The sequence below is a fragment of the Manis pentadactyla genome, chromosome 4, assembly GCF_030020395.1.
Source record: "Manis pentadactyla isolate mManPen7 chromosome 4, mManPen7.hap1, whole genome shotgun sequence".
Lineage (NCBI taxonomy): Eukaryota > Metazoa > Chordata > Mammalia > Pholidota > Manidae > Manis > Manis pentadactyla.
This window is the reverse complement of record NC_080022.1, coordinates 143,960,463-143,986,014: the sequence shown is the minus strand read 5'-3', so window position 1 is coordinate 143,986,014 and position 25,552 is coordinate 143,960,463. Positions and strand designations below refer to the sequence as shown.

General features: G+C 47.5%; 1 protein-coding gene across 3 annotated transcripts; it reads left to right on the top strand.

Moving 5' to 3' along the window:
* Positions 1-13,728: 13,728 nt before the first annotated feature.
* On the top strand, positions 13,729-25,295 carry PIPOX (pipecolic acid and sarcosine oxidase). 3 transcript variants are annotated; one of them, XR_008997224.1, is made up of 8 exons: positions 13,729-13,919; positions 15,119-15,267; positions 21,216-21,429; positions 21,700-21,882; positions 22,388-22,540; positions 22,943-23,101; positions 23,661-23,765; positions 24,051-24,064. XR_008997224.1 is itself a non-coding variant. In XM_036889841.2 (8 exons), the coding sequence occupies exons 1-8, from the start codon at positions 13,806-13,808 to the stop codon at positions 24,179-24,181; spliced, it is 1,179 nt and encodes a 392-aa protein (XP_036745736.2). In that variant the 5' UTR covers positions 13,730-13,805; the 3' UTR covers positions 24,182-25,295. The 3 variants fall into 3 exon arrangements, 2 of the variants coding, with proteins under 2 accessions (XP_036745740.2, XP_036745736.2); XM_036889841.2 differs by having other exon boundaries at positions 13,730-13,919; positions 23,690-23,765; positions 24,051-25,295; XM_036889845.2 differs by lacking the exon at positions 21,216-21,429 and having other exon boundaries at positions 15,119-15,247; positions 23,690-23,765; positions 24,051-25,295.
* Positions 25,296-25,552: the final 257 nt, after the last annotated feature.

Below are 25,552 nucleotides of genomic sequence, written 5' to 3'. Positions count from 1 at the left end.
TCACAGGCTTGTGGTGAGGATTAAATAAGTAAATATCCTCAGCTTCTCAGTGCCTGGAGCCCGGCTTATTTTACTCCATAATGAAGTTGCAGCCACCCCATCCCAATGGACCTTGAACCTATTCCATCTTCCCTCTTGGGACGGCCTGTCTCTGTTCTAACCCACCTATTTCCTAGTCCCCTTCCTCCTCTGCCCAGCCTGACTTGGGGCCCCACCGTGAGACTCTGCTACCCACTCTGACTTCCTCCCACTCCCACTGGCCTCGCTGAATGGCATGGCTCTTACCTTCTGCAGTGGCTGGCAGAGGAAATGCCCATTCCCTAGGTAACTAGCAGCACACTTTTGCCTGACTCAGAGCATGGAGAGAGATGCCTTCCCTGGGAGGGATGCAAACGTCTCCACTGAGGAAGGAACAAGGAATGGAGCAGCGAGAGGGATTTCCCCAATAAGTGTTGGTGTGTCTCCATCCGGAGCCATTCATTCCTATACTTTCACATGCTCCCTCCCCCCATGGGGAAGCTATTCATGGTGTCCACTCTCCATCCCTCCAGCTGCAGCCTTAATGCAGAGCAGCAAAGAAACCCCTCAGAATTCCCAAGTCTGGAGCAGGAAGGTGTCAGCTAAAGCAAGTACTGAAGCAAGACTTTGGAGAGGACCTCCTTAGAGCCTGATAGTGAGAAGGGTGAGGGGGTGGTCCCTCTGCAGGGAAAAGCAGGCCCAGTGGTCTCCAGCAGCCTGGCCTGGTGCCTGCCCTGTGCCCCAGAGCCCTTCTGCTCCGGCCGGGCATCCCACGGAGGTGGCATTCTGCTCAGCAGCTCAGAGCACAGACGGAAGGGCGGGCATTGCTGAGAATCGATTTGCGGGAGCAGCGGGGGCTTTCTCTTTCTCCTTACTTCCCTGGTCTTTGATCTCCTGTCCTTCCTTCCTAGTCCCATTTTTTCCCCTCCTTCTCCCCTTGATCTCTCCCTGTTTCTTCCCCTTCCGCCGAGTCACAGCAGCTCCCTAGGAGGTGGGGTGGGGTGGTGGCCGTGGCAGTCCTCTGTCCTCTTGCTCCTACTGACTGGTTTGGCCTCTCTGCCCAAGGTACCAGCTTCTTACCCAAGTCTTGAGAGGCTGGGGTTGGCCTCAGGGAAAGGACACGCACACGTGTGCGCACACACACACACACACACACTGGCAAGCAAGAACTGAAACAGAGGGAGAGAAACCAAGAAGAAGAGGGAGAGGCAGAGAGAGAAAGACAAGATCCAGAGCATCAGAAAGACAGCTAAAGAGATGGGGAGAGTCACAGACAACGAAAAAAGAGAATTCAGCAAATTAAAAATTTTACAACCATCCAGCAAGTCTGCAAAAATGATCTTCCCTGCGGTCTTTCATTTATCTCATTATCTGACTCCTAATGTGCTTTTTCCCCCCTTTTCTTTTCTCACCACACTTGGTACAAAATCTTATTAGCTTTTTTTTTTTTTCTTTTTTCTTTTTTCTGGCAGGGCTTCATATAGTCTTTTTCATTACATTTCCTAATAAAAGCAATCACTAGGATGGCACGGCTGAAGGATTAAAAAGCCACCTCAGCAGCCTCCTAGCCAGCAGAGCCATGACTTGTTGTAGCCTCTTTCACACTGCTAGGGGAGCCAGTCAGCCCCAGCAGGCTAGGTCACGGAGTCCCAGGCTGTGCTGTGGAACATTCCAGGGCTGACAGAAATGTTACAGCAGCGGCAGGTGCACGATATTATGAGAGATGTGAGAACAGAAGACCTGGAAGAGGGGGCCCCCTTCCCGGAGCTGTTTCAGAGCAGGAGTGAAGGCTGCCTGCCTGACCCCAGCCGTCTGGTTTTGATCCAGAGAAAAGAATATTCTGGCCCTTCTCTTTGGAACTTGGTTTTCCCTGCAGCACATTCTTTTGAATAACATCAGTGATGTCAAGTCTTCACCTTTTGAGGGTAGATTTGATTTTGTTACCTGCACATTTTTTTGTGTGTGGTAAAATTCACATAACAAAATTTACCATTTTAACCATTTTTAAGTGTACAGTTCAGTGGCATTAAGTACATTCACATTGTTGTGCAACCGTTTCTACTATCCACTCCAGAACTTTTTCATCATTCCAAACTGGAACTCTGTACCTGCTGAACACTAACTCCCCATTCCTCCTCCCTCAGCCCCCGGCATCCACCATTCTGCTTCCTGTCTCTATGAACTTGAACACTCTAGGCACCTCATGTAAGTGGAATCCTACAGTATTTATCCCTTTGTGACTGCTTATTTCACTTGGCATAATGTCTTTAAGATTAATCCATATTATAGCATATGTCAGGATTTTCTTCCTTTTAAAGGCTGGGATAATATTCCATTGTATGAATATACCACGTTTTGTTTATGCCACACTTACTTTTACTGAGGTATAAACAATCTTGAATAATATTCCATTGTATGAATATACCACATTTTTTTTATACCACTTACTTTTATTGAGGTATAAACAATCAAATGCACAAATCTTAGTGCACAGCTCAATGAATTTTGACATGTGTATACACTCATGTCACCATCACCCAGATCAAGATCTCAAGCATTCTCACTAGTTTTTCCCCCTTTACCTATTTCACTCATCCCCCAACCTCCTCCCCTGTGGCAACTACTGGTCTGTTCTCTGACTCCATACTATTTCAACAGAAGCATTTCTACCCACATAAGGAAAGCGAAGAGAAGAGATAACCCACCCAGAGTCCCAACACTTTAATATAATGATTCTTCTCCCTTTTGTGCATTTCTCCCTTTTACTAATAATTGTATTTCCACCCCCTCATCAAGCAAGCTTGTCCTCCAAGGGCGGTTTCAAACCACTCTGAGAAAGCAGCTTGGCAGAGGATTTGGTGTTTGGAAAGGGCTAAAAGTTGCCAGGAAAACAGGTCTGATAAACAGGTTAAGGGAAAGGAAGGAACCCCCTCTGAAGGAACACGACAGCTTATTGCTGGGTTATAACTGGTCCTGACTGTAAGATAAATTTCAATAAATTTCGACCGGAGTAAGCAGGCGAAGAGAGGCAACAAAGGGCCAGGTAGTTTATTTGAATGCCACCCCGGGGTGATGTTCTGTGGTTTGAAACACAGGCCAGGGAAGTCACACCCAGCAGGGCAGGCAGCAAGTTTTTAAAGAAGGCAGGGGGAGGGAGAGCAAAGGTGTACATTGGCGTGAGGATTGGCTCGTCTAGGGTACGTGGGGGTCTCTCATTGGCCTTTAGCCAGGTACTGGAAAGTTACCACTAATCCTTTAGCTTGGGGGAAGGGCTCTAGTTGGGAGGGTTATCCGATGAGGCTCTGGAATGTTGTCAGACCAGAACCTGTTGGTCTCTTTGCCTCCTTTGGTGAGGCCTGAGCTTGTCCATCAGGCTCACTCCTTCCCCTGATGCCTGCAGCCTAACACTGACATCTCCACATATCCCCCTCCAGGACGCTTTGGGCCACACATTGAGTGCCACTGGATTAACTGCAACACTTCTCAGGAGAGAGACTTTGAAGAGAGCAGTGGTCACTTGGAAAATATTTAGGTTAGTATGTTTTACGATAAAGGTACGAAAAATCAAATTAAAAACGACTTTTAAATGGTTGCTGCTTTGGGGACTACTGAGCCCAACCTTGGTTAACTACTGTGTCCCTCAGGTGCTGGGCCAGGGCTGTTTGAGTTTGTCCCAGCCAGCATTTCTCAAAGACAGAGAACATCGTGGATTTAGGAGGCCTGCAAGGAAAGGCACTATTGCCGAAGTGTGTGCCTCAGTGCCTGTGCAGCTGGGGGCCTCCAGGCTCAGCCCCTGTTCCCTTAGTAATGATAACGCCTTGTAGTTGTGTGGTTCTTTGGGAACCTTTTGCCTTTCATTTTTTCCCACTCTTTTCCAGGATCTCTTTGTTCTAAGTCTCTACCAGCCTTTGCCTCTGGTACAGAAGCAAAGGCTGGTAGACCCCAGAAGATTGCAGATTTTGCTCAGGCAGGTGGCATGGAAACCTAGAGGTCACAAAAACAACCTCACTCATCCCCTTTCCTTCCCTCATCTCGTGTCAGAGCCCCTGAAACGAACCACGGGTTTCACCACTTTTCCTTTCTACAAAAGCAGAAAGTATTTCTCTTCCACATAGCCTTAAAACTGGATCTCTCCTTTACACACACACACACACACACACACACACACTCTCTCTCTCTCTCTCTCTCTCCCTCTCTCTTTCTCTCTCTCTCTGTTCTGCCAATATCAGCCTTTTCTAGATCACTCCCTTTCTCTTCCTGAGATGCTACCCCCTCCCTTCTATCAATGCTCCAGGGGGCTTTTATTTTTCTTTTATTCTCAGCTCTCTATCAATCAAGAGGAGGGGGAGACACTTTATCTGAACCCTTGGTGAGTAACAGCAGCAACCAGCGGCTGCCAGGCAGTGGGAACTTCATTTTCAGCACTGACGTTTATAAATGTGTGGCACCAAATACCAGTAGGGACCGGAATAAATCAAGACAGCTTCTCCAAAGGCCCCTAGGGGCTGTTTTAGAATTTCTTCCCATTGGGGATCATGCTCCTTCTCTTACTTTGCAGGGGTGGGTGTGGGTGGGGAATGCTGTTATTTGCAATAAGGAATAGGTCCCATTCTCACCCCTTCTCCGTAAAAGCACTGAGCCCAGGACTCAGGATGGTCTGGAGTGAGAGCACTGGACCTGTCTATGGACATGGAGAAAGGCTTGGCACTTGAAATCCTGACTGGGGGTTGCAATATTGGCTGTGTCACTAGCTATCATCTGCAAAATGGGGGTAAAAATGCCTGCCCTGCCCACTTCACAGGGCTGCTATGAAGATTGAATAGATATCTATAAAAGGGGTGCCCTGAAGCCTTTGATAAGCTTGTGGGGAGGGGTTAGTAAGGAGCAATGAGAAGCACCAGGGTTGTCCAGACCCCCAGGGTATCCAGAGACCTTTCTGGATGGACCCCAGGCAGCTCCCAGCCCATTTAATGAACCTTGGCTTTCTCCTTTCCTTTAAGAATTCTGGGCAAGGAGCACTGCTAGTCTGTTCCAAGCACCGCTGGGCTCTTCCCAATGTCTTTTCTAAGCCTTTCCTTCCTCTGCCCCTCTAAACATCAAGAAAATAAAGGTGGATGAGTATGATAGGTGGAGAAAGGAGTGGGGAGAGAGAGAGAGAAGGAGAGAAAGATGGAGAGAGAATGGGTTGCCAAGGATGAGGCAGGAAGCAGGGAGCAGTTGGCGAATGCTCCCCGTGCCGCTGTGAACTCAGCATGGACCCTTTCAAGGTTCTGTATGAGAACCTGCTCCGTGAGCTGAGACCCAGCTTGGGCCCCCGCAGCCACAGCCACGCCCTTTATAGTTCCTAAAGTTCCAGATGCTGCCCTGCTTTCTGGCCTTTCTGTGGATTTCGATTCTACCCAGGCCAGTGTCTGGCTGGTTGGGAGCTTAAGTGCAAGCAGGGTGCTGATGATGCCTGGAGCCCCCTCAGGACAGCAATTATCTGTACAGCCTTTTTTCCAAGCCTTTTTCTATATGTAACAAGATTCCGCCCAGCTTCACTCCCCAGAGGCAACTTATGTTGCCAGTTTCTTGCTATCCTTATAGAGAGAAAACAGATTTTCTTTAAATGTTTGTTCAACACTCTATTAAAGAGGTTAGGTGCTGCAAAAAAGAGGAAAGATGAACAGATGACCACGTTTCTCTGTTGTTCTGAGCAGTTCAGCTGTGGTGGGCAATTGTGTGCCCCATTCTTTAAAACAAATGCTGCGCAGTAAGCCAGACCCACTTTCAGCTGAAGGCATTTAACCCTGGAGGTCACAGTCTATACCTGCATTTTATTAAAATAGTCTTCCTTTTAAACAAATACAGTTATTTGCTAAAAGGCATCTGGTCAACGAAATGCTCTTCCATCTTATTCCAATTCGTGATGATGCTTTAGGGCCCCATGTATACTGGCCCTTTGCCAAAGACTGGCGGGTCCACTTCTAAATATGGTTCTCCTGGTGGCTATTATGAGGTCCCCACTCTTGCTACCCTCTGAGGGAGGTGGTCATTCTCATTGACAATTGCCTTTTTTTTTTTTACTCCTTGTATCTGAGGAGGAAGGGGACAGGGGAATATAAATGAACATGTGTTGGAGGGCTGATGTATTTTGGGTGCTAGCAATCTGATTACAACCAAGTTTGGAAGCCTGGTAATGGAAGGCTGAGTTATTTGGACCAACTATCCCAGTAAACACAGCTGAAAATGCTAGATAAAATTTCAAAAATATCTTAGAAGCCCTGCAGACTTGATAAAATAGGAATTAGACCAACATGGAAGAGAAAACTAGAACATAGAAGCCACTTTTCCCTGAAAGATCATGTCAATCCTAGCAGATGTGATCTTTGATTTTGATCACCTGGAAGACTGAGGGGGCCTAGAGACCCAAGCTCAGTGCCTGCACATGGTGGGGAGCCTATAGGGCATCCTCCCCTCCATACACTGGCTGAGATCCCAGAGGGTTCCTGTGGGATGCAGGGGACCTCAGACTGGGAACTTGGTTTAGATAGCTAAAGGCCAATGGTACCCCCCATGCCTGGCAGAGTAAACACAATCCTCTCAGGAGGAAGGCCCCTTCATACTCAGATTATTTTTATATATTTGGAAAAATATAAAATAAATAATAATTTGTTCAGTACAGTTACCAGAACATGCTTAAAAATAGTCAAGGCTATAAGACAATAAGCCACCATGAGTAAGAATCCCGGAAAGAAGAGACAAAATGAATAACAGCTGTAAAGACTTCACACATTGAAATGATGAGACATAGATCAGGAAACAACCATGCTTACTGTAGTTAAAGAATAAAAGACAAGCTTGAAGGTATTTGCAGAGAATAAGAAATTATGTAAAGTGATAAAATAGGCTTAAAAAAATAGAAATTAAAATAAAACAGCCCAACAACCAGTAACTGCAGTTAAAAGTAGTTCTTTAATTTAAAAGCAGCTGAGATGCAGTGGAACAGAGAATAAGTAGAAGATAATAGTGAGAAATTACTCACAATGCAGCATGGAGAGACAAAAAGGTGAGGGGATGGAGAAGATAAGAGATACAGTAGGTAGAGGAGTAATATATGTTTAATTAACATCCCAGAAAGAGAGGAAAGAATAGGGCAGAGGCAAATATTTGAGAAGAAATAATGGCTGAGAGCTTTCCAGAACTGATGAAAGACACTAGCCCACAGATTCAAGAGGCCCATAAATTCCAAGCATGAAAGTCCTATTTAAACCAGCAGCCAGATGAGAGAGAAGGGAGGGATACAGCTGAGAGCTACTTTCCAGCCCCAGCAAGCTTAAACTTTTCATAAAAACCTCAGTGAGGAAAAAGAACGCTAAGCCTCCCACTAAGAAGCAGGCTTTGTGGCTTTGGTGCCTGGGATTCTGCTGCCTTAGGCCTTCCCCCCACTCCCCCAGCCAGACTCTAGTACCCTATTATCTGTCCACAAAGGTCTTCCCTCAAACCTCTCTTTCTCTCTTGATCTTGAGCTCAAGGAAAGGAAGGAGGCCCAAGGCAGAAACAGAAAAAAGAATTGAAGAATATGAACTAGTAGAAAATGGAGTAAGAGAGATGAGTCTTGCAGGCACTTGGGCTCAGGAGATGGGCCGGGATGGCTTTGAGGGCCAGCCTGGAGGCAACAAGCAGGAGATGGGGATCAAACATGATTTAGGAGTTGCTATTCAGAATTCTGCTCCCCTCCTGCCTTTCCCTCACGTTTTCCTCTGATTCTCATGACCTTACAGGTGGCAGTACAGTGCAGGGAGGACCTGAATTTCCTTATCTGTCTACATTCCCTAACAAACAACATCAGTAGTCAGGCTGCAGAAGTAGGAGAGGGGAAGACCATTTCTACTTGAAAACTCGAGAATACTAGAGAGTTCAATCCCTGGAGTTAATTCAGCATGCTACTGAATTTTGGTTGCTATTTGTCACCTGTCAAGCCAACCCAGTCCATGCAATTTACATTACTTTCCCTGCCCCCAATTCTCACTCCTCCGGGCACCTCTCCACCCCAGTGTCCTGATATCCAGGCTAAGAAGCCTGGGAGAGACATGGAAGGGAGTTTCTTTAGAGAAGGGAGGAGAGGCTCCTGATAGAGGCATCAATGTCATCTCCATTCCAGACTCACCCTCACCTCCTGCTTGAAATGTCATTGCCCCCAACATCTGCTGAGCTTTAATGGGACCTTCTCTACAAGCTCTGTGGTGGAAACAGATACATGCAGATATACATACATGCAAAGACACCTACTGATGAACACCTGGGTGTATCATATGGCACCATAGTTGATGGGTGTGCAAATATGCACACATATTTGTGTTGAGCTGGGATAGAAAACTCTTGAGATAAGATGAAAAAGATTCCAGTATTCATCTTCAGGGAAGTCTTCCCTTAAAACAATGAAAATTCCTCCTTTCTCATTTTTACTGCATTTCCTCTTGTCCCAGAGAGGTTGGGGAAAACCTTTCATAGGGATCCCCTTTCCCAGGCTAAATGATGGTGTTAATAGTTTCTCAGAAGTTTCAGTCCCAATTGCCAGGACTTTCCTTATTTTCCTGTCTCCCCTGGAGACTGTCTACCAATGGAACTCTTATATCTTGAGGGAACAGAGTTGATCCTAACATCTGCCATTTAACAAATGCAAACACAAAAGCAGAGCAGGAAGCAGAAGCCAGGGTCTCTGAGTGTTCCACCCGACCACCTGCAGTCCTGAAGGTGGGGCTCACAGAGGGCACTGTTGGCCTTTGGCAAACCTTGTCGGACCAGTCCAGAATGGACCTCTGGCCTCCCTGAACACCCAATACCAGATGGCTAGAGCCACATGAGTCTAGAGTGTCTGAGACAGCCAGAGAAATCCACCATCTATTCAGCAGACACGAATGCCTGCCTCCCCTGTCCTGAACACCTCCTCCATACATGGAGTTGCTATGCCGCCATCAGGAAGGATGTGCCAGCTCCATGTGACTCATGTGGAAGCCAAGATAGAGGACATGGAAAAACAGCAAGGTGCTCTACAGTATGCTACTCCTGAGATAAAAAGAAAAAAAAGAAAATACAATTTCAATATGTTTGTGCACTCACACACCCTCTCTGGGAGGATAGGAGAGAAAATAGTAACAGTATTGCATGTGGTGAGCCCAATAGAAGTGACTATGTATAGGGTGGGAAGGAGACTTCCTTTTTATAGTGCTCTCTTTTGAACCCTTTAATTGTTGTTCCATATGTCTATGGAAAATTAAAATCAAAAGAAGACCTCTTCCCTTAAGGAGCCTGGGGGGAAGTCAGACATGCAAACAGTTACAATACACTTTGCTCATTGTTATCATTGAAACTAGATAGAAGGAGAAGGGAGGGCAGTCGAGAGGCCATGCAGGCTGGCTCGGGGGTGTCCGGGAATTTGACATCACCACAGCCAGTGCTGGAACGTCTCTCAGCTCAGGCTTGCCAGGGCCTGAAGAGCCCAGTGAGAAGGGACCCACACACTGCAGAGCTGCCAGAGCAGGCAGCGGCCAGAACGTGGACTGCCTTGTGTGTCTAGCTGAAGAGTTATGATTTTCTGCTAACAGGAAATGGGCAGCTACGAAAGAATCTTCAGCAGGGGAATGACCTGTTCAGATTCGGCGTTTAGAGAAAGGACTCCGGCAGGAACGCGGAAGGATAGATTAAGAAGGGCAAGGACAGGGCGGGGAGACTGGTTGTGAGGTTAATGCAAGAGTCTAGGTGAGTGAAGGCAGATGGGCGACGTGGGGCAAAGGGAGCAAAGAGGGAGGGAATGGAGGACCGGGATGGAGTCGCATACATGCATTGCGTCCACCCTGTACGCGGAGATCACGTACAGATCGGCTCTACTGCTGGCTCAGGGTGTTCTCACACTGGCAGCCTCTGCATGTTCAGGGCCCCAAATACCCCTGGCAGCTGGCAGGATGGGTCCTCAAGGGCCATTTCCTGGTCTGCCTGCCTGCCTCCTTGCCCTGGGCTGCAACTCCTTGGCAAAGAGGGGCAGAGAAAAGAGCACAGAAGCCTCTCCCTTGCCATTCAACTCCTAGGTCTCTCTTATTTATTCCGGGCTCTCTCTCATTCTGTGGAGCTGTACAGCTAGCTGCTTCCCTGGCTCGGCTCTCCCACACCCCATCTGCGAAGTGTCAATCAAGCCATCAGATGAGCAGTTCTGCCTCACATCCTCAGTGGCTCTGCCCCAGGAAGAGAGCAGCAATTGCTGAGACACAGCAGCGAGGTGTAGGGCTGCTGGCTCTCCCTTTAATAGTCTTCTGACTGAGAATGGGTGTTAAAATGGAATTTGAGGGGATCGCTTCTCTTTGCCTGCTGCTGTCAGGACAGCCACAAGGACGGGCAACCCTGAGGTAGAGGGGAAGCCTTCAGAAGTTGATATGCTTTTAATTTCAAGGTTGGGCCATGGCCAGTGTCTGCTTTTAGAGGAGCTGTTTGAAATTCCTAACAAGGAGCAGAATACTTGAGTCTAGGAATCCAGGGCAGGCTTGTGAAGTAGGGACGGGGAAATGGAATTGTCATTTTATTCCTGAAGGGATATTAAACAAAGGAGAGGTGGGATACAGAACCGCTTTGTAGCTTGCCTGGAGGACGAACAATAAGAAATGTTGGGGGCAGCAGGGAGAACTGAGAGAACAAAGCAAGGACTTCCCCAGGCCCTGGAACCGGTGACCAAGGAGATCTGAAGCATCTGCTTCCCCAGGAGATGTCTCCTCTTTTTACAGATCGTGGACGGAAGCACAGTTTGTACAGAAAATGGAAACTAATGAGCATTAAGCTCAATTATTACCTTGCCAAATTCTTTTCGGATCTTTGGTAACACACACTTAACTCATGACTGTGATCCATGCGTATCTGTCTGTGTTCTCTTTGTCTTTCTCAGGATGATTTCATACAAAATTGATCCTGGAACAACATGGGGGTTAGGGATGCTGATTCCCCCCCATACAGCCAAAAATCTGCCCATAACTCTTGACTCCCTCTAAAACCTAACTACTGGTAGCCCACTGTTGACCGGAAATCTTACTGATAAACAATCAATTAACACATATTTTGTATGCTATATGTATTATACAATGTATTCTTATAATAAAGTAAACTAGAGAAAAGAAAATATTTTTCAAATTGTTGCCAATCCACAAAAAATTTCCCAATGTATTTATTGAAAAACATTTGCACATAAGTGGACCTGTATAGTTCAACTCCATGTTAAGAGACAACCGTCCACATTTCTGCATAGCCCACAGTCCTCACGCTTGTCATTTTCAATGGCTACATAGTATTCCATTGTGTCAGCATGCCAGAGTTTGTTCAGTTATTCCCTGAGGCTGGATTGTTTCCAATTTTTTTTTTATATATTATGAGAGCACAGCTATGAATGTCTTCATACAAATGTCTTTTTTTCCCCCTTGGCTAGTTCCTTAGGTTATAGTTCCCCAAGTCACACTTCTAGGTCAAAAGGTTTGAACCCTTTCTTTGTCCTCGCGCATTGCCCCCACCTTCTCCAGAAGGCCTGACCATCTGGGTTGCACCCTACTCTCTCTCCATGCCACAGCACTGACATCAAATTTTATCACTTTATTTTTGCTGTTCTTATAGGCACATAATCATTCCTTGAAGTTACTTAATTCCCATTTCTTTCATTGCTGGTGAGACTGGGCACATTTGCATGTGAGGATTTATTGTCTGCTTTTTCTTGTATATAAACTGTTCACCTCCTGACATCTTATCAAGAGATATCCGGGGTTCAGCCTTACATATTTATAGCAAGCCTTTACATATTTAAATAGTACATTTTCTCCGTTATGTCTGCCATGTTATAAGGGAGCTGTCCAGTTGTGAGGTGGATGTGATCTCATCCCATGTGGGTTAGGGGTTGGTGGAATGGAGATGATTTCTGGATTCTAGAGTGATTTTTTTTTTCAGAAGAAGAAAAAGCCAATCATATGGCACCCCTCTCTGGACCCCTATTTTCCTAGGAAAAGAAGGGCTGGGCTGAGAGCTAGTTGCCAAGGCAATTCTGGGGAATTTTTTAATGGGGGCAGGACACAGTGCTAAGGCTGGGCATGGATTTCCAGATCCATTATTTTCTCCCATTCACAGTATGACATGAGACAAACAGCACAATATTCAAATCAGCATCATCATTACAAGTTCTGACTAATTCCTGGGATAGCACGGTGGTGAAGGAAACAGGTTCCAGAGTAGACAAATCTAGGTTCAGATTTTTCGGTACCTGTATTTAACAGGTGTGTGTCTTTGGGCAAGTAGGGACCTCTGAAAGCCTCAGTGGTTTTGGCTATAAAGTGGCATTTCAGTTATGGCTGTATAAAAACTACCCCAAAACTTAGTGACTAAAAAACAACCAGCACTTTATTCTATCTCATGATTTTGTAGGTTAGTAATTAAGATGGGGCTTGGCTGGGTGGTGCTTCTGCTTCACACGGCATTCACTGGGTCACTTGGTGGTGTTTGGCTGGTGGCTGGGCTGGGCTGGGGGTCCAGGGTGGTTTCACTCTTGTGTCTGGCCCTCCGTGCAGTCCCAGGGCCTCCCCATGTGGTCTCCCACACAGGGCTGTTGGACTTCTAATGAAACAGGGAGAGGAAACTGCCAGTTCTCTTAAGGCCAGGGCCAGAAAGTGTCCTAGTGTCACTTCTGCCATATTCTATTGGTCAAGTGGTCACAGAGCCTTTGACGGGAGGAATGACAAAGGATTTGGATCCATCTTTAATTTGCCCAAAGTAGCATATTAAATCCTACTCCTACACACATGAGAATTAAATGGGATGATGCATACAGAGGTAGATTTACCAGGAAGCTGATGGAACTTCACGCCTGGGGCTCCTTAATTGCAGAGTCTGTTCCCAGTCCTAGCACCTAATTTTGTATTCACAATTTTTCCTTTCCTTTTTTTAAAGAGGACCTCCAAATTGTATAAGAATCAGGCCCTACAAATCCTGGCACTGTCCTGAATACATGTAAAAGTACTCATTTAGCACACTGCTTGGCACAGAGGGAGCCCTCGCTATATAGCCCCTCTGTGCTGTGGGCTGGTGCCTGGTTCCGTCTGTGCTTCAGCAGAAGGCTCCTCCCCTCACTGTGTCCTTTCCATTTGTTCACGATCATTTCTTCTTCTCCTTTTTAGAAAATGAAAGCAAAACATGCTGAGAATAATTTCATAATCACAAAACTGCCCTGTTAATTGGCCCCTGCATCTACCCCCTGACCTCACCACCCACCAGGGAGGTGGGCCTTACACTGGGCAGAGTGCCAAGTTCTTAGCTGTGCCCTCTAGAATCTCCAAGGGAAATCAGGCCGAAGAGAGGGAAGCCAGCAGGGGGAGGCAGCATTCTCAGTGCCCAGCTTGGTCTAGAAGGCATTGAAATTCCAGGGCCAAGTCCGAAGACAAAGATCATAATGAGACAGGAAGGGGGCATAGGAAGGATCCATTTGCATGACAATAATTGAGCCAAGAATAGAAAGCTAGAGGGATACAAGGGTGAGGCTGGCAGCTGAGCTGGGCTGAACCTCACAAATCAGACTACCCAGCTCTGCTCTGCAGGAGAGGCAGGGGCTGAGCCCTGTGCCAGGCTTTGCAGGGAGGGAGGAGTGGGGAGAAGGATGAGGCCCCAGGGCATTGTGGGAATGCTGGCCAGGCTGGACTTTGCCCCACTCCTCCTCCTTCTGCCCAGAGCCTTTCTTTGCTTGCCTTCGCCTTTGCATGTGGGCTCCGTGGCTGTAGAGCTGAGTGGGCATCATGGCTGCTCAGACAGATGTCTATGATGCCATCGTGATTGGGGCAGGCATCCAGGGCTGCTTCACTGCATACCACCTGGCCAAACACAGGAAGAAGGTCATCCTGCTGGAGCAGGTACTGTGTCCCCTCTGCACTCCTGACTTTACAGGCTGTCCCCTATCTCCTCCCCTAGGGAAGGGTGTCTGGAGTCAGCAGGCTCTGAGGTGAAGCCAAAGGGGCTGATTGTCCCAAATTCTCTGCAATTTGTAGCTTAGCTACCTGGTGTGCTTCATGACAATGAAAAGAAAGTTCCACCTTCCCTAAGACCACATTGGGTGTCTAGGCACATCTTCTCTTACTGCCTCCCAGTTCCTGCCCTTGACCAAGAAGTGTCCCTGTACTTGTCCGTCTTGCCACCTATTCTCTTCTGTGCCAAAGTACTTGATCCAGCCCAGAAAAATAATCAGTTCTGCACTGGGTAACCTTAAGTGAAGATAATTTTGCCTAGAGGCAAAGGCTGACTTATCAGCCTAAGAGATAGGATTCTTCTTGCATATTCCTGGCCTCTCACCCTGGAGCCCAGCAAAGGTTTCTGTTTTATCTGGCACCTAAGGATAACAGCAGCCTCCTTGTTTGATACACAGGAAATAAGACTTAGGTATTATTTTTCCTACAGAAAAGGTGACCCCCGCTGCAGTGCAGTCTGCAGTGACCACTGCACATCTGCTTGGCTCTGTGTATCTACAGGCTCCTTCAAGGACAGGTCTCCCAGTCTATGTCCAAAGGTTTCCACCCTCCCATTCTGCCTACGGTTGTCCAAGCTGGTTTTGGTGTAGTCTTGGTAATGAGCTGGATTGGTTAGAAACCTTTTTCATTTCTCTATCAGTTTTCTCAAAGTCTGAGGGATACTTGGCTTACCCTTGCAGGGAAACTCTCCATCTTTTGCTAAATCCCAAGGTGGGTCCTTTGTCCTGAGTGATCTGAAGCTGCAGAGAAATAGCCTCAGTTTCCTTGTCCATAAAATGAAACGGGTCAGACTAGAATGATCTCAAGGGTTCTTTCTCATTCTGCTTCTCTCTAAGTGGGGTGGGCTTGTAGCAGGATGGCAGGAACTTTGGGATGTGAATGGTGTTAGTCAAAAGGAAGCAGAGTCAGTGCTACTGAAGAACTTTGCCCTGAGAGCCAACTCAGTAACTTGGCCACAAAGGGGTAAGGTATGGAAATATTTGAAGAATAAGCGCGCTGGTTGACAGCACATGATGAGCCAGTGCCTAACTGCTGGGGAGGGGGACGGGATAACAGCTTTGGTCATCTCTCCCGTCCTCCACTTCCAGTTTTTCCTGCCACACTCCCGGGGGAGCTCCCACGGGCAGAGCCGGATAATCCGAAGGGCATACTCCAAGGACTTTTACACCCAGATGATGGAGGAGTGCTACCAGATGTGGGCCCAGCTGGAGCATGAGGCGCGCACCCAGTTGCACAGGTTCTGGGGAGGGGACTGTTGGAATCACGGGGCCATGAGACGGGGCAGTGCCATGAACACTTGAATCTCAATGGAGGGACACAGGGCCTAGGGAAGCGCCGGAGCCGTGGAAGCACTCTGCTCACTGTCTGTATGATCACCCCGCAGGTTCAGCTGGCTCCTGCTAGGCTCTGAGTTACAGAAATGGGTTCAGGCCATGTGTCCAAGGCTAGCAGAGGTTGTAGTGGGAAAACTGCTGAAAAGAAACGGTGAGCGGAAACATAGAGCGAGAGTTTGTTTCTACATCCCCATGGAGCCATCTGAGACTCTTTCAGGGCAGGGATTGAAACAGAGGAGAGGCTGCTGTTTTGATCCTTTATATCCCTGTTAGTGTCATAACCCTTCATGCTCGGTCCTCACCCACAGAGCAACCCCTATAAATCCATTTCATTCTCTCTGAATACCTCCTCCATAGGAACAAAACGAGGAGGCTCCTCAGGCCCCGTTGCTTGCCAGGGAGTGAGCCAGAGCTGTTTTCCTGTTGCTCCCATGGCTCTCTCTGACACTTAAGCCCCCCACCTCACTGACCTTTCAAATACTCATGGGGAAGAAGGCAGACAACTGGTGGTGCAAACTGAACTTTAGCTACCCACCCCCACGTCGCCTCCCATCTTCTGTGGCTCTTAACTGAACTTCCTCCCAGACCACAGCTCTACCCTACAGGGTGGCAGTTATTTTAATGGCCAGGAACCAAGAGGTTACTGTTCTGTTGCAAAAACACCATTAACTTAAGAACAAAGTGAAATCCATTATGCAAATACAGCTAGGGCAGCTAATTACAGATTTATTCCAGAGGCAGCTAATGCACCCAGCACCCAAATAAAGGGGCATGTCTTGCTGAGGGGTGGCCCGGGTAAAGGGACCCCTCTCTGTCAGCCATCTGTGAATACTGCTGAGCGTCTTTGTACTAAAAAAGCTGCAGTGATCTTCTTGCAGGGCACAGTTCTTTCCAGCAGACAAGGAGGCAGCTAAGAGATGTTAGGAGAGTGTCTGGAATCTTTCAAAGGGAAGATGATTCTGGTGTCAGACAGGCTTGAATATGACTTTGTGCTCTACCTCTTACCAGCTGTGTGACCTTGGAAAAGCTTCTGTTCCTCTCTGTGCTTCATTTTTTTTTTTCACAGGGCTTTGTGACGATTAAACAAGATTCCTATGAAAGATTTGGCACAATGCCCAGCACCTTTCACTAAATGGCAGTTCTTTCCACCTAGTTTGGGTCAGCTGTATTCTATCTCCATTGAGCAAGTGAGGAAGAAGGGCAAATGGAGGAAGGAACGGCTGCTGGAGAGAGGGAGAGGGAACCTTGGGTAGGAGATTCTCATAATCTCACAATCCTCCTCTTTGGCAGGAGGACAGGAATTTCGAAGGACTTTGGAACCAGGCAGGCCTTGCTTTACATATCAGCTCTGACCCATTTAGCTATGTGGATTGGAGCAAGCTGTTTAGCCTCTGTAAGACTGTTTTCTCATCTATAAAGTGGGGGTAATAACATCTCGTTCATGGGGCTGTTGAAAGGAAAGCATGTAAAAGCCTTAGAGCAGTACCTGACATATCATCATCATCACATATTTAGTGCTCATAAGGAGAAAATAAGGCCATTCTAAAAGGGCGGGATACACATTAACTCATTTAATTCCCCCCACAAATGAGAGTGTTGCTACTGAGTAGTCAGGGTCTTAACCCATTCGTGCAAATCACAGAATTACTTATTCTTAATCTAGAACAGGGCTTGGCAAACTTTTTCTACAAATGGCCCTGTCGTAAGTATAGGCTTTGCAGGACATATGGTCTCTGTTGCAACTATTCAACCCTGCCAGTTATTCAACTCTGCCATGGCAGTGAAAGCAGCCAGATACTATGTAAACAAATCAGCATGGCTGTGTTCCAATAAAACTTTATTTATGGACACTAAAATCATATATACTTTTGATCTCACAAAATATTCTTCTTCTTTTGTGTTTTATCAAACACAAAAATATAAAATATAAAATATATGGTAATATGTTATATTTAATTATAAAAATATAAAAAACATCTTGGCTCGTGCAACGGACAAAAACCGGTGGCAGACCTGATTTGGTCCCCGGGTCTTAGTTCACTGGCCCCTGGTTTAGAAGATAACACAGACTAGGTATCTTTTCTATCCTCTGTCTCCAGACAAATTCATACTGAAATCATCTCAGGTAAAAATGTACTGCTAATGTACATTTACAGATAGGGACATATCACAATCCCTCTCTTTTTTTTTTTCACAATCCCTCTTAAAAGACCATTCTGATGCCTCACATCCCAGTTATGAAAAATGAAGAACAAAGTGAATGTGCCTGGAAAATCTTTAAAGTTCTATGGCATGCTAGATGTTATTATTACTTTTATTATTAATAAATCCTTTCTTATGGCTAATTGAATTTCCTCAGGTACACTAATTTATTTGGTTCTTTTACTTAGGGACACAGAACGGATACTTCCCATCCCAATTCTTTAAGCTTTTGTTCTTAATTCTGATTTTCTAAACAATTCATCATCTTTGTGGTTCTTATTCTGCTAGGTTCTTCTGGAAGAACCAGCACAATGTCATAGTCTACCTGATCGATATGAATATATTTACTTGGTGTTATTTGATGATGATTTAGAAAAACACCTTCAGTGGTGGGTAGTTAAGGTGGCTGACCAATTATTTTTATTCTGTTCTGCCATTTCCTGTGACAGCGGCATACTAAACATGGGTGGGCTCAGAATATTTGCATATATTCTGGGAACAGACATTGACACGTGTCAAATCACAAGGTCTGAATCTTTTGTGATGTGTACAGCCAGGACGCTGATCCCAATCCCAATAGTGAATCCCTGCTCCGTGGTCCATCTCTTTCCTGTCCCGCATTCTCCCTTTGAGTCCTAATATCTAGCTCTTGACCCGCTGCCCCTGCTTAGCTGACAGTATCAGATGAGATCACAGCCGTAGGCAGTATGGCTGCAGGCAGAACCTGGTGGCCCCTCCGCGGCTGTTGCTTCCTGTGTCTGTGAAGTGTCTAGCTTGTCAGCCACATCCCCTCCCTGGAGCAGTCTTTGTTAACCAATTCCACCTCGGCCCACTGAGCAGAAGATGAAACGCCAGGAGCGCCTCCCAAAGCCACAAAGACAGCAGATTCCCAAGTCCCTGTTTGAATCCCTTCCCCAAGGTGACTGACAGCCGGCTTGACAGGCGCTGGAACCCAGAGAGGGGAAAGCTGGAGCCTGGGATGGGAGACGCTTGCTGCAGGGAGAGCTGTGTGTGCCTCCCAGGGCCCCCACCCCTCCTGCCTCCGTCCTGTCAGAGCATCTGGTGGAAGTCCCTGGTCACCCATCCCGTCCAAGGCTTCAGTAGGGCCCTAGAGCAGTCAATGAGACCCTTGGGAGGAAACTTTTTTTTTTTCCTGTGATGCCTTTGTCCCTTTTTACCTTTCTCCCCAAACTTTGTAGCCTAGGCCTGAGCAGAAAAAGAGGAGAGGGAGGCCCAGCGCACAGGGGTGAGAAATTGATGCAAAATGAGCAGTGTGTTTATTGGGATCTAGGAAAAGCCATTAAGAAAATAAGCACCTAAATGATTTTCAATCTGCCCATGGAAGTCATCCATCTTCATACTGGGGGGAAAAGACACATTCTCCAATCCCGGTTTTGATTGACTGATTTCCAATTCTCTAAGCATTTCCCACAGGAGCTTCTCACCTATCTCCCATAATGACAGGCCTTCACATTTCCAGGCAGTGTTTTACATTTATTTCTGATTTGCTCATAATGGTCAAAAATCTCTCTCCAATCCAAGGCATTTCTCCAGCAGTGCATGGTTTCCCTCAGGCCAAATAGCTCAGCTGTGATCCACGGAAAATGAGAATTTCCCAACGAATCTTCGGACTAGGGGAGGGTCCAGCATCACAAATTCAGATGGAAAATTTCCCACTGTTAGATCAATATCTGGGTTAAGAAATAAGTGCCACAGGGGCAGAGAACTGGAGCAAAATGATTACAATCGGCACAATTGCATTCACTGCCAGGATCAGTTCACTGATTACTCCTAGGGATGGGAGCTCCTGCTTCATCCACCACGGGTCGGCTTGGGAATTAGAACATCACTCAGCATTTCATAATTCAGCAGGTTTGCCCGCTGTCTTGGCATAGGTTCATTTTCCCCATATAAGAGGAGTCCTTATTTCAAGGAAGGACGGAAGGTAGGAAGGAAGGGAGGGAAGGAGGAAGGGAAAGTAATTAAATCTCAGAGCATGTAAGAGACCAAAGTTGGTATTGTTCAGGCAGGGGTTACAATACGTTCTCTGGAATTTCTGGGCCAGGCATCTGACATCATGACAGTTGAGGTGAGGGTTAAGCCAGGTCTTCCCCGGAGTTATACCCAGTCACACCCCCATCGTGTAAAAGGGTGCAAGAGCATACATTTGGGTGACTTCTTAATTATCCTGTTGACCAAGAAGTTTACTAGGCAAGTTTTCATTACTTGAAAACCAATCTGAAGTCCTTTTGGGGGCCACAGGAAAAGGCTGCGTGCTGGCTAGTGGGGATTTATGTAGCATCCTCCCTCTGCTGAGCTCTGAAGAGGCGGAGGCACGGAGGCACTCACAGCTTTCTCACTAGTGGTGAATGCTGGGTAGGCGGGGGCCATGGCAAATGGATTGGGCACGCTGCGCAGCTCTGTGTACTGACACCGGCCCCGGGGCCTGCTGTGTCCCTACCCCCTCCCAATCTTCTCTTTAATCCCCCCGACCAGATAATGTGGGATTTGGAGGCGTGTAATATCCATGAGACTCCATTATCGGCTATTACGAGCTTTATACACAGTACCTGGGGGATGAACGAGGCTGATGCTGGTCACTGCGGTGCTGAAAGCAAGAGGGACCACAGAAATGGTCCCAAGGGCCAAAGTGACCCTTCCATTGTTTACATCAGCTCCCACAAAAAGGGAGTTCTCGTGTCTTGTGACAGACAGCATGAAAGAGAAACAGCTTTTACTCTCTCAGGGAGTAAGAAGCACAGAGGGAGGTATAGGGAGAAACAAAATCATAGCATCACTGAATTAATTGCTAGAGTCCTGAGAGACCATCTATTGGTATTGGTGCAGGAGCGTTCTATGAGCATTTGGGCGAGGTCTTCTGAGCATTGCAGGCTTAGCATCCCTCGTCCCTGCCCCCTAAATGTGAGCGGCAATCCCCAGGCATTGCAACAGCTAAAAAAATGGCCCATGCCATGTCCACATGCCCCTGGGTGAGGGGCAGTACCACCCTGGTGTGGAACCCCCAATGGTCCAACAAGCATGTGTCACAGAGGAGAATCCAGGGTCACAGAGGGACATGGACTGGACCCAGAGCCAGATCAACAAATTTAGGACCCTTTCTACAAAGAGGGGCAGCTTCTGAGAAGGCATTGAAAGACAGACAGAGACACAGAAGGCATAGAGTATTATAAGACAAGATAAAGGTCAGGAAAAAGGAGCAGCAGGGTGCAGGTAGGGGGCAAAGAGGATAAAGAATAGAAATCAATATGAGGGGGGATGGTAGGAGACCCGAGGAAGGGGAAGAAATCTTACCCAATTCTTATCCTACCACTTTCTAGGTATGGAGATGAAAGAGTAAATCCTCTTAGGGTCTTTGCCTTAAAGGGCAGGATGAATCCTGAGGAGGGAAGACAGAGGGACCAGCAAACCAACAGTGAGAGTCCAGGGGAGACTTGGGAATGGACTGAAAACCATCTCAATGATACTGGGACCCTAACACAGAACCAAGATGACTTTATCTGTTCTTTGAACTGGAGGCCAGGCCCCTCCTTGATGCCCTGGCGCTGGGACTCTTGCTGAAGAATGAGAGAATGGCTTCGGACCCTATTGCACACCCTCACCCAGGTGTTCTATTTTTTTTTTTTAACAGGCAGACTGGACTATTGCTGCTGGGAGTGAAGGACAATCCAGAATTAAAGACAATCCAGGCTACTTTATCTAGGCAGGGGGTGGAACACCAGAGTCTTCCATCTGAAGAACTGAAGCTACGTTTCCCCAATATCCGGTTGGCCAGGGGAGAAGTGGGGCTCTTGGACAAGTCTGGAGGAGTTCTGTATGCAGACAAGGCCCTCAGAGCCCTCCAGGTGACCTTGTACAGCATTAGGGGCAATGCAGCAACTGCTCTGGCATCCTAGGTCCCAGCCAGCCAGCTCCCCAGTCCCCTGCTGGATGAGAGCCTTTACCCTGCCGGCTTTAGTCCCCACCTTGTGGCAGGGCAGTTTTATATGCCCTGCTAGGCCTTGTCAACATGGGAGAGGAAGTCTAGAATCTGTTCTGCCCTAAGTGAAGGACTCTGTCCCCCAGGGTGAATCACATATATAACTAATTCGCACCCTCTGCTCCTGCCCTTTCAGGATGCAATTCGACAGCTAGGAGGCCTAGTGCATGATGGAGAGAAGGTAATGGAGATAAAACCAGGGCTACCAGTTATGGTGAAAAGTACCTCCAGGAGCTACCAAGCCAAGAGCTTGATCATCACAGCAGGTCCTTGGACCAACCGGCTCCTCCATCCCCTGGGAATTGAACTGCCTCTCCAGGTAAAGGGGTGCTGGAAGCCTGAGAGTTGGTGCTTAAGAGAAGAAACCTTGAAGCCAAATGGATTTGAGTTTGAGTCCTGGATCTGCCACTTGCTAGTGGATGACATTGGGCAAATTAGTTCTCTTCATGAGCTTCAGTCTTACAACCTGTAAAATGGTGATGGGCTGGTGGAAAATTAAATTTGACCATATACACAAAACCCTTAGGAGATGGCTTGGCCAATAGTAAGCACTCAGTGAATATGAGATATTTTTAACTCCTGGAGAGAGAGAAGAAGGGTTGGGGCACTTATGGGAGAAGAGACAGATTTAGAGATTTTTGGGCATCCTAACAAAATGTAACATGTAAATGACATGAGGGTTGGGTGAAACAGGGATGGATGTGTTAAGCAGGGCATCTGGGCTTGTGCTAAAGGGCTACAGGACCCCAGAAAAAACCGCTCATGTTGTTTATAGAGTCCATGGCTTTCCCCCTTCACCTCCCACTTCCTCTCTCTGCTTCAAGACCCTGCGGATCAACGTGTGTTACTGGCAAGAAAAGGTTCCCGGGAGCTACGGTGTGTCCCAGGCTTTTCCATGCCTCCTGGGCCTGGGCCTCAGCCTAACTCCCTACCACATCTATGGGCTGCCCTCTGGAGAGTACCCAGGGCTGATGAAGGTGAGCGGGAAGGCCTAGAGAAGGCCAGCAGGGGCCCATGCAGATCTGCGGCAGCACTCTAACTTTCCTTCTACAGATTCCCTTGAAAGTAGGGCTGAGAAGAGACAGAGACTTAGAGATTTTTGTGCATCCTAACAAAAGGGAACATGTAAATGACAGCAGGATTGGGTGAAACAATTCCGTGGGCAGCAGGAGCCTGAGACCCCCAGCTGTCCTGAAGGCCAGCAAAGGGAGCCCTTCCTCTGCAAACATAGGGTTGGTCGGGGGAACGAATAGCATCTGTCAGGACTGGGACAGGCTGGGACGATGGGTGGGGGCATTCTGTGTGCAGTGTGCCCCTGGGCTGGGCGGGTGTGCGGGAGGCCGGCCCTCACAGCTCACACTGCTCTGATTGGGAGCCAGGTCTGCTATCACCACGGCAACAGTGCAGATCCTGAAGAGCGGGACTGCCCAGCAGCATTCTCAGACATCCAAGACGTCCAAATCCTGAGCCGCTTTGTCCGCAATCACTTACCTGACCTAGAGCCTGAGCCTGCCATTATGGAGCGCTGCATGTACACGGTAAGGGGGTGGGCAGCCGGGCCTGGCCCTCTCACACCCTGGAGACCAGGGGAAGGAGATTGGCCTTGTGATGCTCTGGCCCAACTCTATTTGACCCCTGACATAGTATGTGACTTGCAACAAATGAGCTCATTTCTGCGGGAAGTTTCACCTCCACCAGAGAGGGCCCATTAGAGGTTATTCATACTCCTTTTCATTAGGAAACTAGGCTTCTGCCTGGCAGTCCTTCACTATGTTTCCCAGAAGAGCTCTAAAAGATTTTTTGGCAAGATGTTCTAGTTGAGCAGGCCTTAGGGACAAAGAGATGAGACAGATGTCACCCAGGCCTGAGGCATCTTGGCTAAAGTTAGTTTATACACATTAACTGAGTGCCTACTGTGTTCCTAGCTCTGTATGAGAAGAGAGGCAGATGGGCAAATGAGAAAGAATGGCATTCCCGGAGGGGGCGCTGGCATGCAGAAAGCAGTCCTGTGCCCCATTCCCGTTCTTTCTGGAAAAAACCTCAGCCTCTTCCCCTTCCCCACGAGCCTGTTATTCTACCCCCTTGTTCTATCCTCAGAGGTCACAGGTGTGAGTGTTTCTTTCTAGAACACCCCTGATGAGCACTTCATTCTTGATCAACACCCGAAGTATGACAACATTGTCATTGGTGCTGGATTCTCCGGTGAGTCTGAGCAGGGGGAGATGGGTGCCTTAACACCAACCTCCCTCAGTAGTAGGGAAAATGGTGTTCTCTGTGCTTTCAGCAGGCCAGATAAGGGCCAAAGCCCAGATCCTGAGTGTTTAAGAGGTGGGGTGGGGCAGTCAGGGAAGGGGAACGGGGTGGGAGTCAACTTCTGGCTTTGGGATTTGACCAAGAGGAGACTTAGCCCTAGCTGGACTGTTGTGGACTTCCAGAGCACAGCCCCTGTGTCTGAGAGCAATCGACAGCCTGCTCTTCCTTCCCCAGGACATGGATTCAAGCTGGCCCCTGTTGTGGGGAAGATCCTGTATGAATTAAGCATGAAATTAACACCATCCTATGACCTGACACCTTTTCAGATCAGCCGCTTTCCTGGCCTGGGCAAAGCCCACCTTTGACCCCTGGCCAGCAGCCTCCCTTCCGTGCACAGGAGCTGGAAATAAAGCCTTCTGTGTGGTAGGGAAAGACTTCTCAGCTGAAGGAAGTGGCTGTGAGATGTAGTCCTTTTTTTCTGCCTCTTGTGAGTCGTCCACACCAGATGATTGAAGCTACCTTCTTTCCCTGGCCAGTTCCCCAATCCTACTACTTTTTTGCTTCCAAAAGGTCAATCAGATATTCTGTAGTCACAGAGTAGCGAGGACCTTTGAGATGGATGTCTCAATAAGGAGGGGGTGTAAGGACTGGCTCAGGAGACCAAGGCAGTTGTTAAAATTCTCTTCACTGTGACATTTGATGAACTTGGGTTGGATTTGACAAGATCTGCCCAGGGGAGGTAACCAAGATAATAGATAGAACACTGCTGCCCTTGGACTTCTTTTTCCTAAAAGAGGAGCCACCCTCCATTACAAAGCCCCATGAAATCTGGATCATCTTGAGTGCACAACAAACACTGGTTGAAAGAAATGTGTTGACAAACAAACAAATAGCTGTATTGCATTAAAATCTGTGGTGGGCTTTATCTTCCATGTAACCTTGTTTCTTGCAGAGTCTAATTGTCTTAATCAGCACCACAGAATCCATCCCACAGAATCCTTGGGGTTCTTACCCCCTCGATGCACTACACCCTCTTTCCCTGGATTTTTCTGTCTGGTTCTCATGCTCTCTCTGCTTCTGTAAAGAAGCTCAGTTCCCCAGTCTCTCATTAGGGTGTATTGTCAGGTCCTTATGAAGATGGAGCTGTTATACCAGAAAGAAAGAGACATACTCGCTTAGAAACCCTGCTCAATGTTTGAATGTTAAATGTGCCATTTTATTATCATTAGGATTGCTCCCACTTAATGAAACGGCATTAGCACCGAGTCGGCTGGCCTCCTTGCACTAATTGCTTTGGAAGGGAACAGGCTCATAAGCACCCCAGGCTGGGTGGAGGGGTGAGGGGTGTAAACAGGGCCTCAAGCAAGGCAGAATGCACTCAGATGAAATCCAAGCAGGAGGCTCCAGAGCACACCAGTTTGACCTGAGAGAATAGGAACTGCAGTGCTCTGGGGAGAGAAAAACGGGCTGAGTGGGGTGGAAATGAAATGGGCTGAGTGCGGTGGAAATGTTAGGAGTCACCTGGGGGAAAGAGTGGGAAATGGGAATAAGACTAAAAATATTCCCAAAGGAAATACAACACAGAGGAAATTACTCTTCAACTGCCTTAGAGGCCTAGGCACATGGAACAGCACTGATTTCTCCAGGGAATCATCATAGCAGCCAGCCAGTCCCACCAACCCCGTCCACGTCTGCTTTTTCCGGGTTCTCAGGTGGTTCCCTGAACCTCGGCCTCT